Below are 13986 nucleotides of genomic sequence, written 5' to 3' on the forward strand. Positions count from 1 at the left end.
TCTGATTGGAATAAATTATTGTTCTTCGGTTGACAAACCACACTAAATTCTTCTTTTAATAGTCTAACTTGGCACCGATGTGTTTATATAATTCAGAAACCTGATACCAAAGGGTATTCAATTTGCTACTGTGTGTATACACATATATGGTGTGCGTGATTAAGGTAAACTGGGTGTATGTACTTTGAAACTATATGACTGTTAAGTTCTTTCCTTACTTGCCAAGCTGAAGTTATGTTGAGAAACCTGGTAATGCAAAATTATGAAATGGTTAAAACAATCGTCCACTATTTTGTTCACAATTAACAGTAATTTTGTTTGTTTGCTGCAAAATCAAAATCCTATAGAACCGAATCATTTAACTAAATGATTCTGGGTTGCTTCCAACCTTAGTATATTCCTACTTCTACTTCTCACATTTCAACTTCTCTTTAGCTCTGAAGAAGGGCCTTACGGACTCGAAACGTTAACTGTTTCTCTCACTACAGATGCTGTCAGACCCGCTGAGTTTTTGTTATTTTAGTACCTTCCTGTTGCTTATTTCCTTATGATTACAACTGACTTTTCTCTAGATGTTTATTGAATCAGTATATTAAATATGTTTATTTCTTAAGAGTACACATTATATGAAAAGAACAAGCCAACGGTATGGACTGAATAAAAAAACATTTGAACTGAATAACATTGAACTCCTATTTGGTATTTGAAACTGGAAGTTTCACCATTAGAGGCTAGCTGATTTGTTATAGCTTGGATAGCTGAATAAGATGGAGAAAGCATGAAGTTCAATTTAAAATCAGCCTAACTTGAAATTGCTGGGTTCTTGACCAAGAAATAAAAGACTCTCACTCTGTCTAATGGTGCATTTTGTTAGAGCCTTGAACTGAAAGCAAGGTTGTTATTTTTTTAGCCAAACTTGAATGAGTGCTCCAGACAAGTAGAATTCATTGTACATCCACACACTCAATTCATTGATCAGCACTGCACATTCTACTTCTCTACACAAGCTGAACAACAGATGGCAAATTCACATTTGTAATATATAAATTAGAAATGCTTCTGTCACAGCAGGGGTATTCCATTAGACTGTCTGGTTAGTGAACTGAGACTATTAGTGATGACTGAATACATGGATTTTCATTTTTATTGTATGTAACTTCAGAATATTCACAAAAAATAAAATAAAATTTTGGTGTGATTTGACTGTTAAATGAAAGTAACTTCTGAAATGTACCTGAAGGATTTTTTGTTGCAAGTTGAAGCAGACTATTTAACAACAACTTACATTTAAAGGGCAGAATTTTACAAGTCGGGGGCAGGGCCTGCTCGCCGACACGTAAAATGATGCGCGGTGATGCTGGGTGGCCCGCCCCATTTAAATTTTCAGGAAGGCGGGAGCGCAGCATAATCAGCTGCACGCCTGCCGACCTGTCAATGGCCAATTGAGGCCATTGACAGGGTTAATTAAGTAATTAAAGGACCTGCTCGTCCAACCTTAAGGTTGGTGGGCAGGCCAGGAGCCCTGGCGGGAAGTAGAAAAAACATGAAACCTCTTCCACCGGCAGGATGAGGTTTCATGCAGGCTTTAAAAAATTTAAATAAAGGTTTTGTGAAAATTATGGACATGTTCCAACTCATGTGACATTGTCACATGAAGGGACATGTAAGGGAAATTTTATTTTTCTATTTTTGCCTTTTTCACATTTAGAGCTGATCTCCCTGAGGCAGCACTTAGCCTCAGGGATATGAGTGTGCTCTTTCGTGTGCATGCGTGAAAGAGCACACTCTCGATTTTGGGGTTCCCCTGGCCTTCACAGGGAGTGCATAGTGTCATGCTGGGTGGGCCTTAATTGGCCTGCCCACATAAAATGGCGGCGTGCCTTTGATCGGAGGCGCTGATCAGAAGCGTGCCCGTATGCGCCCACCCATCAACCAACACTATCACCACCACCCCCACCCACCCCCCTCAATGGAGGGAAAATTAAGCCCAAAAAACACAGTTAACATAGAAGGAATTCCCAAGGGACTTCACAGGAACATAATCAGACAAAATTGGCACCGAGGCAAAAAAAAGAGATGGTGAGGGAGTTAGCAAGAAGCTTATCAGAGGTGGGCTTTAAGGAGGGTCTCAGAGAGGGAAGCGAAGTCGTATAGGGAGGGAATTCCAGACCTTGGACTTAGATGGCAGAGGTTATGGACAGCAATAATGGGAAAGAGGTTTCAGCATGTGTAAGGGCAGGACCCATGATTTCACGCAATTTCAGCTAAGGCAACCAAACAAGAGTAGAAAAAAACATTGTTGTTGCCTTGCTACAGGGACCCTTCTCTTTCTTCGTTCACACGATTTGGGCCTCGCTGGCTGGATCAGCATTTGTTGCCTATCCCTAGTTGCCCTTGAGAAGGTGGTGGTGAGCTGCCTTCTTGAACCGCTGCAGTCCATGTGGTGTAGGTACACCCGCAGTGCTGTCCAGGGGAGTGGAACAGGGGGAAGTCCCAAGAAGACCTTCTAGTCAAAGGAAGGACAGGAACCTGGAAAAGGCCCTGTTAAGTGAAGTTAAGAGTGAGGAGCAGAGAAAGGCCCCAAGCTTCAAGTTTAAAGCTTCAAGCGTAAAGAGGTGAAGGCTTGCAAGAGGCAAGAAGGTTCAAAGAAACAGCTGAAGATCTGTAACTCTCTGCTGTGAGCATGTAAAGCAGCGATACTGCCAACAGCTGAGTCGGTAAAATAAATAAAAGTTAGGATCTATCAAGCTGGGTTCCACTCTAGGATCAAAGCTTGTCCAGTGGTAACCTTAGCTGGAAACATAACAAATTGCTTTTGAAAAGGAACCGTACTGGTTACGAAAGTGGTTGGAAGTTACTGAAATAGATATAAGAATCCCAATTAAATATTCTGTTCCATTTGTGACTGGCATACTACTAAGTCAGGTTGGAATCATATAGCACAGAAGACCCTTCAATCCATTGTATTTTTTGCTGAATCTTTGCAAGAATGACTCACTTAGTCCAGTTCTTCTGACCTTTGCATGTACTTCCATTTTCTTTTTCAAATATTTATCCAGTTCCCTTTTAAATGCTATTGCGAATTTTGATTCCACTGCTGTTTCTAATAGGATATTCTATATCACATAAAACTTACAGCACAGAAACAGGACATTTGAGCCAACAGACCATACAAGTGTTTATGCTCCACACGAGCCTTCTCCTGCCCTTCTTCATCTAACCCCATAAACATATCCTTTCTATTCCTTTCTCCCTCATATGTTTATCCACCATCCCCTTAAATGCATCTATGATTGTTGCCTCTACTACTCTTCCTGGTATTGGGTTCCACTTTGAGTAAAGAAATTTCTTCTGAACTCCCTAGTGGAATTAATCAGTGACTGTATATTTACAGCCCTTTTAATCTGGTCTCTCCTGCAAGTGGAACCATCTTCTCTACTGTTACGTCCCTGTAGAGACTGATAAATTTTAAAAAGAAATTCGAGCTTCCAGAATGATACAAGATTCCCCTTTCTTGAGACGTTTACTGTAACAAAAGACTAAAGACTCTATTGATTGACTAAGCACTATCTTTGCAGACAATTTATACTTCAAACCAGAGAACAGAATACCCCATTTCTATTTTTCACAAAACCGAAGAAACACACTTCACAGATATACTTTACACTGACGTTCAATTCTCACAGAATCAATTCAAAGTCATTCTTAGCTCCCAAGGGTTTATTTCTATTCTTTTCCTTTCTCAGCCTGGTAACTTGTAACCTTAGAACTGTATTTTACAGTGAGGCTCCCCCGCCCCCTTAGGAGATTCCTCCTCTAGCACAAGCTAGGCAAATCTTCCAGTCTCATTTTATTTCCTCACAAACTTAAATCCGAGCAAGAGTTCCCACCAGCATTCCTGTACGGTGAACCACGGAGATTTTCGGCCTCCAGCTGCCCTCTCTCTCCTGGATCAAGGCAGACCCAGATGCCTGTGATATTCGGTGATCTTTTTGGAAAGCCTGTAGCCCAAACTTTACAATGGTTGCCTCTGCACCCTTCTCCATGGCAACATGAGTCACATGGGTCTTGTGTCTAAGTAGAAATTCTGATTAGCTATTCTTTAGACCCCAACTCTGACCTATCCTGGAATCAAAGGGACAGTTCAGAAGTATACTGTTTTACAACCAGACATTCTTACCACTCCCCTGGGACTTTGAGACTCACGGTCTATCCACTGGCATCAAGCTGCCTTCGCCATTGTCTGCAAGTGTGGATGCCTTGCACCTTTCTTCCTAGTAACATAATCTAGGCTTTCCTTTAATTGCCCGATCAGCCAGACCTTTTGTCAGGAAGACTTCAGCATAGATCACATGACCTCTTTCATTTTACCCTAAATTAAAGACACAGTCCCAAAACATGGCACTGTCATAAACCTCATAATGGTAACACTATGTATTATCTTCTCAAACCCTTTCATAATCTTGGAGACCTTTTTCCAGCCTGTTCAATCTTTTCTGAGGTGTAATGTCTTAATTCTGATGTGATCCTGGTAAATATTTTCTGCACCTTCTCTAGTACTTATATATTTAATACTATTTACAGTACTCCAAGCATGCTGTAACCAAATTACCAATGAAGAAGAGTCATATTGGACTCAAAACATTAACTCTATTTCTCTCTCCACAGATGCTGCTGGACCAGCTGAGCTTTTCCAGCAGTTTCTGTTTCTATTTATGCTGTAATCAAGGTTCCATACAAGTTTAACATAAATTCTCTGCTTTTCAAAATGTTCCAAGAAAAAACAACTCCAGTGCTTTGCTTGTTTTTTATGGCCTTTTAATCCGTGTCACTACTTTTAATGATTTTTGTATGCTAACAACTCTGCATAAAGCAGCGTTTGATTTATATGCCGAAATTATTTTGCTTCGATGTCGTAAAAGTCGAGGTGGTAATTTTACAGCTTACGCTTGGCAATTTGCATTCACAGCTAGTTAAATTATGAAGGAAGATGAATAGCAAGTTGAAGCTTCAAAATGGAATAGTGGAATATGATTTCATTTTCACAGTCCTCTATATCAATGAGCTCTGTCTCTTAGTGGTACTGTTTGGGCAGTTGTCACACAGAAACTTTGCAACACTTTGCAACAGAATAAAATGAGTTGCAGCAGAGCTGCTTTTGTGTATAACTTAATGGTTCATTCTAAAATAGTGTTGCAGAGAACTGGGTGGGAGCAAGATGTCCATGCACCCTTTCAGCCACAATGGTGCATGCTCAGAGGGAAGATAAGTTGAGGAGGGGAAGAGAGGGGTATGTAAAATTTGTTAGAGATAGCCTTTTATAATGTAGGTAGTACACAGACTCCTAGAAGAGCAAACTGAAGGGAAAAAATGACCTTTTCTCATTCCTGCAATCATTATTACTCTGCCCTTTCTCTGTAATTTGATATTTGTTTTGTACTTTGCGAATAACTTGTATAACTTCATGAAAATGCATTATTACTAACAAGTGCAAGAAAATTAATTATTCCCAAACCTTTTTGGGAAAAGCCCAGTTTAAATTGGAAACTAATTGCACAAATGTTTTACTTTGGTAAACTGAAATGATATGATCTCATCTGTACAAAGAATGATTTCACACCTTTGGATCTTAATCTCTGTCCTTCCATGTTTGTTTTGCAGGTTGCAGCTTTCATGAGCTCCTCTGTGGGTCAGTACCTGGATGACCACCCTTTTCTTGCCTTGTTACTACTAGTTTTTACCATAATGTCAGCCTTGCCAGTTGGTTTGTTCCTGATTTTTGCAGTGATTACATCCCTTTTGGCCTTCATTGGTTTCATTGTGATGGAAGGTACTAAAAGTTTCATGAATATGTTACGATACGGTTCGGGACCAGTAACTTTTTGTTTAAAGTAGACAATGTTTGAAATCCCAGTTACCCACTGGAGAATAAGGTTACAAGATTTCAGGGTTTTAAACAAACAAAATAAACTTTACTATATAATCAGAATTAAAATGAGGTAAATATGAATTAAAAGGCAAACTGTGGTTCAACAGATCACACTGCACATTAAATTTCAAATACAACCAAGGCAGATTCCATGCAATTCTCAGCAACCCACCCAGATGTCAGTGCCCACAGTGAGTCACAAAATCTTGTTAACACTCTATCTTCCTCATGAGGGACTTCAGCTCTTCACTTTCGAAGATTTAGTCCCTGAATTCCCTCAAAGCTTCTCCAACCCAGATTGTCTCTATGACTGCTCACCCCTCCTAATGATTCAGTCTTTTGTCCTGAGACTGCGTTCCATGGGATTCGCAAACCTGCACTCCTACCTCTAATTACTGACGCACTTCCAACTCTTTTGCAGGCCGCTAGCTTCACTGAGCTGACACCGCCCCTGGGTTTCTCCGAACTCCAGTCTCCTGGCTGCACCGAACTATAAATGACTAGCTTTCAATTATATATTTTATTAATTGAACTTAATGGGGCTTGAACTTAATGGCACTTGAACCCATGTCCCCAGAGCATTTGTCTGGGCCTCTGGATTATTAGTCTAGTGACATTACCAGTACACCACCATCCCTCTATTTTTTATATATGTCACAGGGTGGCTGGTGTGGGAAATGCAGAAAAAAAATGATGACATCTGCTGCTCTGGTCTATCCTCAAGCTGACCTCCAAGCCAATTATCCCTCCTTTTCAATTGCTCTAGCTAAATAAGCCCAGCTGCTGTTTTAGGGCTCTATCTCATCTAACTATTGACTCCTCAAGTCAACGTGGTCCCAACATTTTAACTGCAATAGACACCAAGCTGCTTTAGTTGAATTTATCCCATTTTCTGAAGTTAAACTTTAATCTTCACAGAACAAAAAATTATTTCTAAAATATTAACCATGAGCTAGATACTCAGCGCAAATATTTTTATGTAAGTCTTTTGCCTGTAGCGTTAAAACTTATCATTTCAGAAAATTCTGTTTATTGTTAAATGGGGGGAATCATGCCTGAGTTGCTATCTATTTGAGTTACCAGTTTTTCAAATACAAGAATGGATATGCACACACTTCTTGGTTCATCAGTTTTGAAGTTCTGATCAGAATTACTTAATTAGCTAAAAAATGAAAAAAAGTCAATAGATCATCTAAGCTGTAAGTTAGTTTAAAGTGGTGACTATTGTGTGCGTCGGGGGTTGAGAGCAGGGAAGATGCTTTGGACCATGTAAACACGCATCATCTGTGTAACAGTTCAAAAAGTAATCATACCTAGTACGAAAGGCCCTCATTCTGATTGTTATGCTTCAGCCCTGTGGACATAAATCTGTTTGGTGAGAGGGTGGTGCACCAGAAATTCCCAAGGATTGCCATCTAGACAACTATTTCACATGCAGTTGTTTGATATGCACTGTCCTTCAGTGCATATGACTATACATATGAAGGAAGGCTTCAATGATTAAATTAATCTAGGCACAAGCAAAATGAAATATTTTAATTAGTTACAAAAAGTCCAGGAAAATACTTCTTAGTGTATTTTAAAGCTTTAAGCAAAGCCTATAGCAGTGAATTGTAATTTTGAAACCTACACTCATTGCACAGAATATTAAAACAATTCAGGTGCCTTCTAGTGTGATATGTTCATATTCTGGCCCCAAAAGCATCAGAGCAGCATCCTACTGTAAATAAATTATTTTTATTCTTTGTTAATTAGTTGCTTAATTCTAGATTCAGTAATTATTGTTTTGCGTTTTAAAAAATGTACATCTCCTTGACATAGTGAAAATAAACATTTTGCCTAAAAAGAAATCCAAATTGAGTTCATGCTATCTACAACAAAGTGGGAAAAAAAAAGTTTAGTTATCAAATCTCCCACATTTACTGATTGTCATTATAAAACATTCAGTTTCCTGTACAATTTAGTTTTTTATTCATTTACCTACCAGGTCTGATGCTGTCAATAGGTGGAGTTATCCTCCTTTGTTTTTTATGTGGGCTGGTTCTCATTTCATTGGTCATCACTTCTTTTCTGGCTATCTGCATTTTTACCTTTTCTACAACAATGAATTATTATCACCATTCAAGGTAAGGACTTCATTAATACTTTAAATTCTATTTAATTTCCAGTAAGAGAATTTAATATATTAAGTTATTAACATTTTGGGGTACTTTAATTTCAGAGAGGTACAATAAAATATATTAAAACCAGTATTTGAGGATATTTGTAAAAATGTATTTTTGTAGGTACTAATATATAGTCAAACACAATCCTGAAAAGCTCTTATTTTCTTTGTAGATGATACGTATTGGCATTTAAGGACACATTTCATTTAGGTGGTGAATAGACAGCAGCAGGAGGAATTCCATGAGAAAATTAGTGTCAGCAATAATGTGTCATATGCATATGAAAATTTGGCAATTTTTGACAGTTTCTTGAAACTTAAGGAGTGGAATCAAATCCATTACACACTCTACCTTTCTGGCCAACAAAGGGATCTAATGTCAGTAGGAAAGAAAACTGGGCAGGGTGTGAAGCAGGCTACCATTTCACTGTTGCCCTTTTGGAACGAATGCCCCAAGAAGTTTAGGCAACTTCTCTCTGTCAAGGTCTGGGGTGAAACGTAAAGATAAAAACCTTGGTAATCAAAGGCCAATCCACTGGCTGGAATGGTTAAATCAAACTGAGTTCCAGTTTTTAAATTTAGTAACCACCGACAAACAAAACACTCTGGAAAGTAGGGGAAAAGATATGGCAGATAACAGTATTTTAGGACTAGAGTAGGCCATCAAGATCCTTGAGCCTGTTCCACCATTCAGTGAGATCACGGCTGATTTGTAATCTAACTCCATATACCTCCCTTTGCCCTGTATCCATTAATACTTTTTGGTTATCAAAAATCTATTAATCTGTTTTAAAATTAACACCTGATCTAGCACCGTTTGCTATTTGTGGAAGAGAGCTCCAGATTTCAACTACCTTCTGAGTGTAGAAGTGTTTCCTAATTTCACTTAGACTATGGCACCTAGTCCTAGACACCCAACCAGTAGAGATAGTTTCTCCATATCTATCCTGTCTGTTCCCCTTAATATCTTGAAAATCACCCCTTAGCCTTCTAAATTCCAGGCTATACAACACTAGTTTGTGCAACTTGTCAAACTTATATAAGATGCTCAATTTGACCATGTCACTTACATTTTAAACTATGAATCTCTGTTCACTTGCTTTTGCAGCCTTCCTGATTTTGAGATGTATCATGAATTAGGTTCATCCCCAACTTCCCTCTATCTTCCTAAATCATAGAATGGATAAAAACTGTGGTGGCTCTAGTGCAGAACCAGAGTCAAACAAAAATGTTGTGGTGGCCCTTTAGGTGTTTTATGAAATATTCATCTATTACTATAAGGCCACCAATACTGGGGAACCTCAGTAAAATCTAATGCTCTCTTAAGCTTTAGAAAATGGGGATTGCAATATTTCAGTTTACTCCACAGTGTGGGCTGCATTTTATGGCAGTCAGGTCCGCTTTAATCATAGGAGAGGCCCCACATTAGTCTCCTCGCAGTGGGAAAACCAGCCGTAATTAAGTCGGAGGGCACAAGGGGCTGCTGCAGGACTCCAACCATCGGCAGTGGGAAGTTAATTAGGCTCATTAATGAGCCAGTTGACACCATTATCCCTGCGCCCACTACAATTTAGTGGCAGCTCAGAATTAAAAGGAGGCCCCATGGGTCTCCTGAGCTGTTAGAAGGCCGCCCAGCAAAACCTGTCTGGTTTGCCAGTGGCCTCCCAAATGAGGTGGGGGGGTGGTCCCTCATTATCCGGCACTCTGTACCCGATTGAGGGACCTGGCATCGAGAATGGGGGAGCCACTGAAAACCGCCCCATTGCTCTTACCTCCGACCTTCCTTTCCTGCGACCCCTATTAGTGTTGCAATCCTGTCACAATGAAGTTCATGCTCTGGTCTTAAGTGAGAGCAGCTGTTACTAATTGGGGAAAGGCTAGGGCATTATTCTTAAGCATACATAAGAACCAATTTCCATCATGGAGGGGGGAGGAAGTCTCTGCTTGTGTTCTCTGGGTTTTGTGAATAAACCTACGTTAAGGAAAGACTGCCTCCAGATTCCACCTTTACTCAATGAATGAGCAACAAATTATTACAGCCCCCACCTTGAGATCTTCATCCCACCTTTACTCACCTGTGGCCTGGGTCCCTGCACAACCCTGGATTTCAGGTGGATGTTGTTGCCATGGTCAATGTTCCTACTGGCCTCTGATTGGCCAGCGGGCTTCCAACTGGTAGGTCTTCCTCCTCCCAGAACCTCAATCGCTGAGAAGGTCCAACTGCAACCCGAGGGCACTTGATTCCGTCAGGCCTCCCCCAGGAATTGACGGGGTTCCCCGCTGGTTCTCCAACTGGTGGGCAAGAACCCTGTTGGCCGGGATTTTATCGAGTCAGTGTTTCTAGCATTTTTTGTTTTTATTTCAGATTCCCAGTATCTGCATTGACTTGTTTTTCTGTTACGAGTTTGCATTGTGGAGTAACATGCATTTGTTCTAGACTCGTTGTTGAAAGCACTAAATTCTTTACCTCAATTGTAATTTTGATTGCATGGCATAACACAGCAAAAGTTTCTGGATTAGATAATGCAGATTATTGTTCATGTTGTTACCTTTTCCCAAGCACTCCAAATAAGGAAGAAGAGGCTGTCAGCCAATCAGCAATTTCATATCCAGATAGCACCGAATCCAAACCCACCTTGAAGAAGGACTAGATTGCAAAGTACCCCTAGAATTTCTGCGTTAGGTTGTATTTATGTAAAACTATTTTATTTTCACTATTTTCCTTTAACGAGAAGCGCTTTTGTTTTGCCTTTGAACACCACTGCAGATGTTAGTCCTCACAATTTGTTTGGTATTTTAGTTTGTTTATTGTCATTATCAATGGGCACCTTTGTACACTTTCAACTTTAACCTAATATTTAACATAATTATCACTTAACATGGAAATCTAGTTATTGGGCCCAGTATACTGTGTGTTATTACCTGCATCAGCAATGATTACCGTCGTACCTATGGGTTCTAACTGCTGTGTGATGATATTTTAAATCTATTATCAATGAAATAGATACTCAGAGCAATATAAATGCATTTGATCCATGACAGTTTACTTTATACACTTTGAAACAACAGAATTGTTAAAAATACAAATGTTTAGTAAATATTAACAAGTTAAATTGTAGTTAAAACTTAAGAAATCTATGTTGGAAAGATTGTTTCTGCTGTCTGGCTGCCAGCAGTTTGAAAACACTATAAACAATAGATAGTATGAGAAGTCTAAAGTTGAGGGAGAAATGCTGTAAATGCAGACTAATGCATACAAACAAGACCTGTCGCTACTAATACATGTATAATTTCTCATATCATTACTGAATCTAAGGAGAACCATGTTCCATTTCCCAACTTTTTAATCCCTTTTCTTGGTAGAGATTAAAATCTATACAATAAACCTTGCAAATTTTCAGTCTTTTGCATGTCTGTTATTATTCTGTATAACTTTTTGAAACTGATATTTATATGTGAAACTACTATAGCTTTATGATTTTCCTGTGTGATGAAATCCATGGTAATCGAGCATTGGATACATGAGTGGAAAGCCATCTTTGCCTTTAGCAGTGAAACTGGCACCAGCCAGACGGCCCTGAAGAACTGGGGATGGGTCCCATTCCTAGTCAGTAGAACCAGCTTGCTGCTCATACAGGGCCCAGCAAGCAGCGCAGCAGAGAGGAGGAACTGGTTATATGTGACAGGTTCTTGGGACGAGAAATAGCCCAGAATTAAAAGTACACAAGCAACTTAGCTCCTTTATTAGATTCTCTGTTTCAGCTTGCAGACTCCCTCTGCTAGTACAATTGTGGATGGTAGTTTCAAGTGAACAAAATATACAAATTGCAATTTCAAAACACTACAACACTACAGTTTGAGATTTTAATGTTTGAGAAGGTGATCACCATCCTCTTAAAATTCCCAGTAATTATTCTAGTCCAAATGTACATAGAGTATGAATTAGCTTTCATCCACTCATCCATAGAGTGAATTAAATTAGCAGCCCACAATCTGCACAAATTGTGCCAAAGAATACTTACTCAGGGCCAAATTGAACTTGTAGTCTTGTACCAGGGAGAATTTTAGCTACCATCTCTATGTAGTATTGTACTCTTCATTATGGAACAAAGTTTACAGCATAATTTTCAGTAATTTAGCATGCTGACTAATTGGAAGTCAATGAATAACTAGTCAGTGGTCACCTAATTACAGTGATTTACCATTAACACTTTTTATTCAACAGAAATTTAAGATCTGCCAATACTTAATTACTAGTATAATATCGAATCATAGAAATTATAACACAATAGGGGCCATTCAGCCTGTCGTGTCCATGCTGGCTTTCTGCGAGAGCAACTCACCTAATCTCTTACCCTTACATAATAAATACAATAAATTAATAATTTAAGTTTATAAAGATGCTTAAATGAGTAGGACTCAGATAAAAAGGTAAATTTCCATTGATACAAAGTGCACCGGCTCCCAAGATTAAGACTGAACCACTTTCTGGTGTATGTTTCAACATGCCTATTTATAGTTTCAAAAACACTGAGAATTGAGTGGTACAATACATGTTTTAAACTATCATATTGTAAGTACTTAGCATATTTCATTGCAAGTATGCATTATACAGATAATGCCAGATATACACAAAACAGTATTCTTATTAAGATCCAGGAAGTAAAATCCCAATAAAAGTAATTAATTGCTGAATGATTTTAGATTTCAGTTTGGCCAGAGTTCGTGTAATCACTTTGGAATTAATGTGTTAAGATAAATTTACCAGGACACTGGGCTTGTTATCAAATAGAGCTTGATTTACCCAGGAGCACGATCAGCTTCACATACACAACTGGTTCTGAAAGGATGATGGAAAAAATAAATCTGCAGCGAGAAAACACGTTGGAATTAATCTCACTGGTTGGGATTGAAGCAGCCTCGCGTTGCACGATGAACTCTGATTTAGTTTCCCCACAGTACAGCAATTGCCACGCTTTTCTAGAAATATGTCTCAGATTTTATGCTTTAGTACAGAGTCAGTAATTACTTTGTTTAACTGCTGCAGTTTACATTGTGATTTTGATTATTTACACATTCTTCTGCTGTGGGGGGAATAAGGCTTTGCCACACATCTCACTTGTTGATTTGTTGTGTGATTCCCTTCTCCCCTCTGCTATAAATGAATCTATATAAATAAAAGTGACCACTTTTTTCTCCCCAGTTAGCATCCACGATTATTCGAGGGTCGCCGAACCATGGCTTGTGCCTTGATTTTACCAAAGGGGAGAGCAAGGAGACATCCCCCAAGTCTACCTCAGCCAGAATGGGGATTGAACACTGTCGGTGTTATTCCACACCTCATGCTAGCCGTCGAGCTTGGATGTCCTTTCCTTATTTTTTGAGCTTTTTCTCATTTTAATTTATGTTTCATTGGATGCTGGCACGTTGGCAAGACCAGCATTTGTTGCCCATCCCTAATTGCCCTTGAACTCAGTGACCTTTCAGAGGACAGGTAGAAGTCAACCACATTGCTATGGATCTGGTGTCACATGAAGGCCAGACCAGGTAAGGACTGCAGATTTCACTCTGAGTGAATGAATTAGCGAACCAGATGGGGCTTATGATAATTGATGATGGTTTTATGGTCACACCACTTTCAATTGCAGATTTTATTCATTTAATTTAAGTTCCACCAGCTGCCATGGTGAGATATGAACCCACATCTCCAGAGCATTACCCTGGGCTTCACGATTATAAAGCCAGTGACATTGACATTACACCAGTCTCCTACATTTTGCAACCCAACAAAGATAGCAGCAGATGAAACACAATAGAGTGCATCTGTGAGTAAGGAGTTTTATTAAAAATAGCTTACAGTTAAGTGTGATAGGAATAGAAAGGGCAGTCCATA

At 39.2% G+C, this 13986-nt stretch overlaps 1 protein-coding gene across 1 annotated transcript in view; it reads left to right on the plus strand.

Annotated features, from left to right (window-relative positions):
- The window catches only part of LOC121287761 (lipid droplet assembly factor 1-like), a 29784-nt gene extending 18291 nt beyond the window's left edge, over positions 1–11493 (plus strand). The window contains exons 5-7 of the mRNA XM_041205671.1: positions 5662–5830; positions 7917–8055; positions 10654–11493. Of these exons, the coding sequence (XP_041061605.1) occupies positions 5662–5830; positions 7917–8055; positions 10654–10744 (399 nt within the window). The 3' untranslated portion in view covers positions 10745–11493. The remainder of the gene's footprint in view (positions 1–5661; positions 5831–7916; positions 8056–10653) is intronic.
- Positions 11494–13986: the final 2493 nt, after the last annotated feature.

This window comes from Carcharodon carcharias, chromosome 15 (assembly GCF_017639515.1).
Source record: "Carcharodon carcharias isolate sCarCar2 chromosome 15, sCarCar2.pri, whole genome shotgun sequence".
NCBI lineage: Eukaryota > Metazoa > Chordata > Chondrichthyes > Lamniformes > Lamnidae > Carcharodon > Carcharodon carcharias.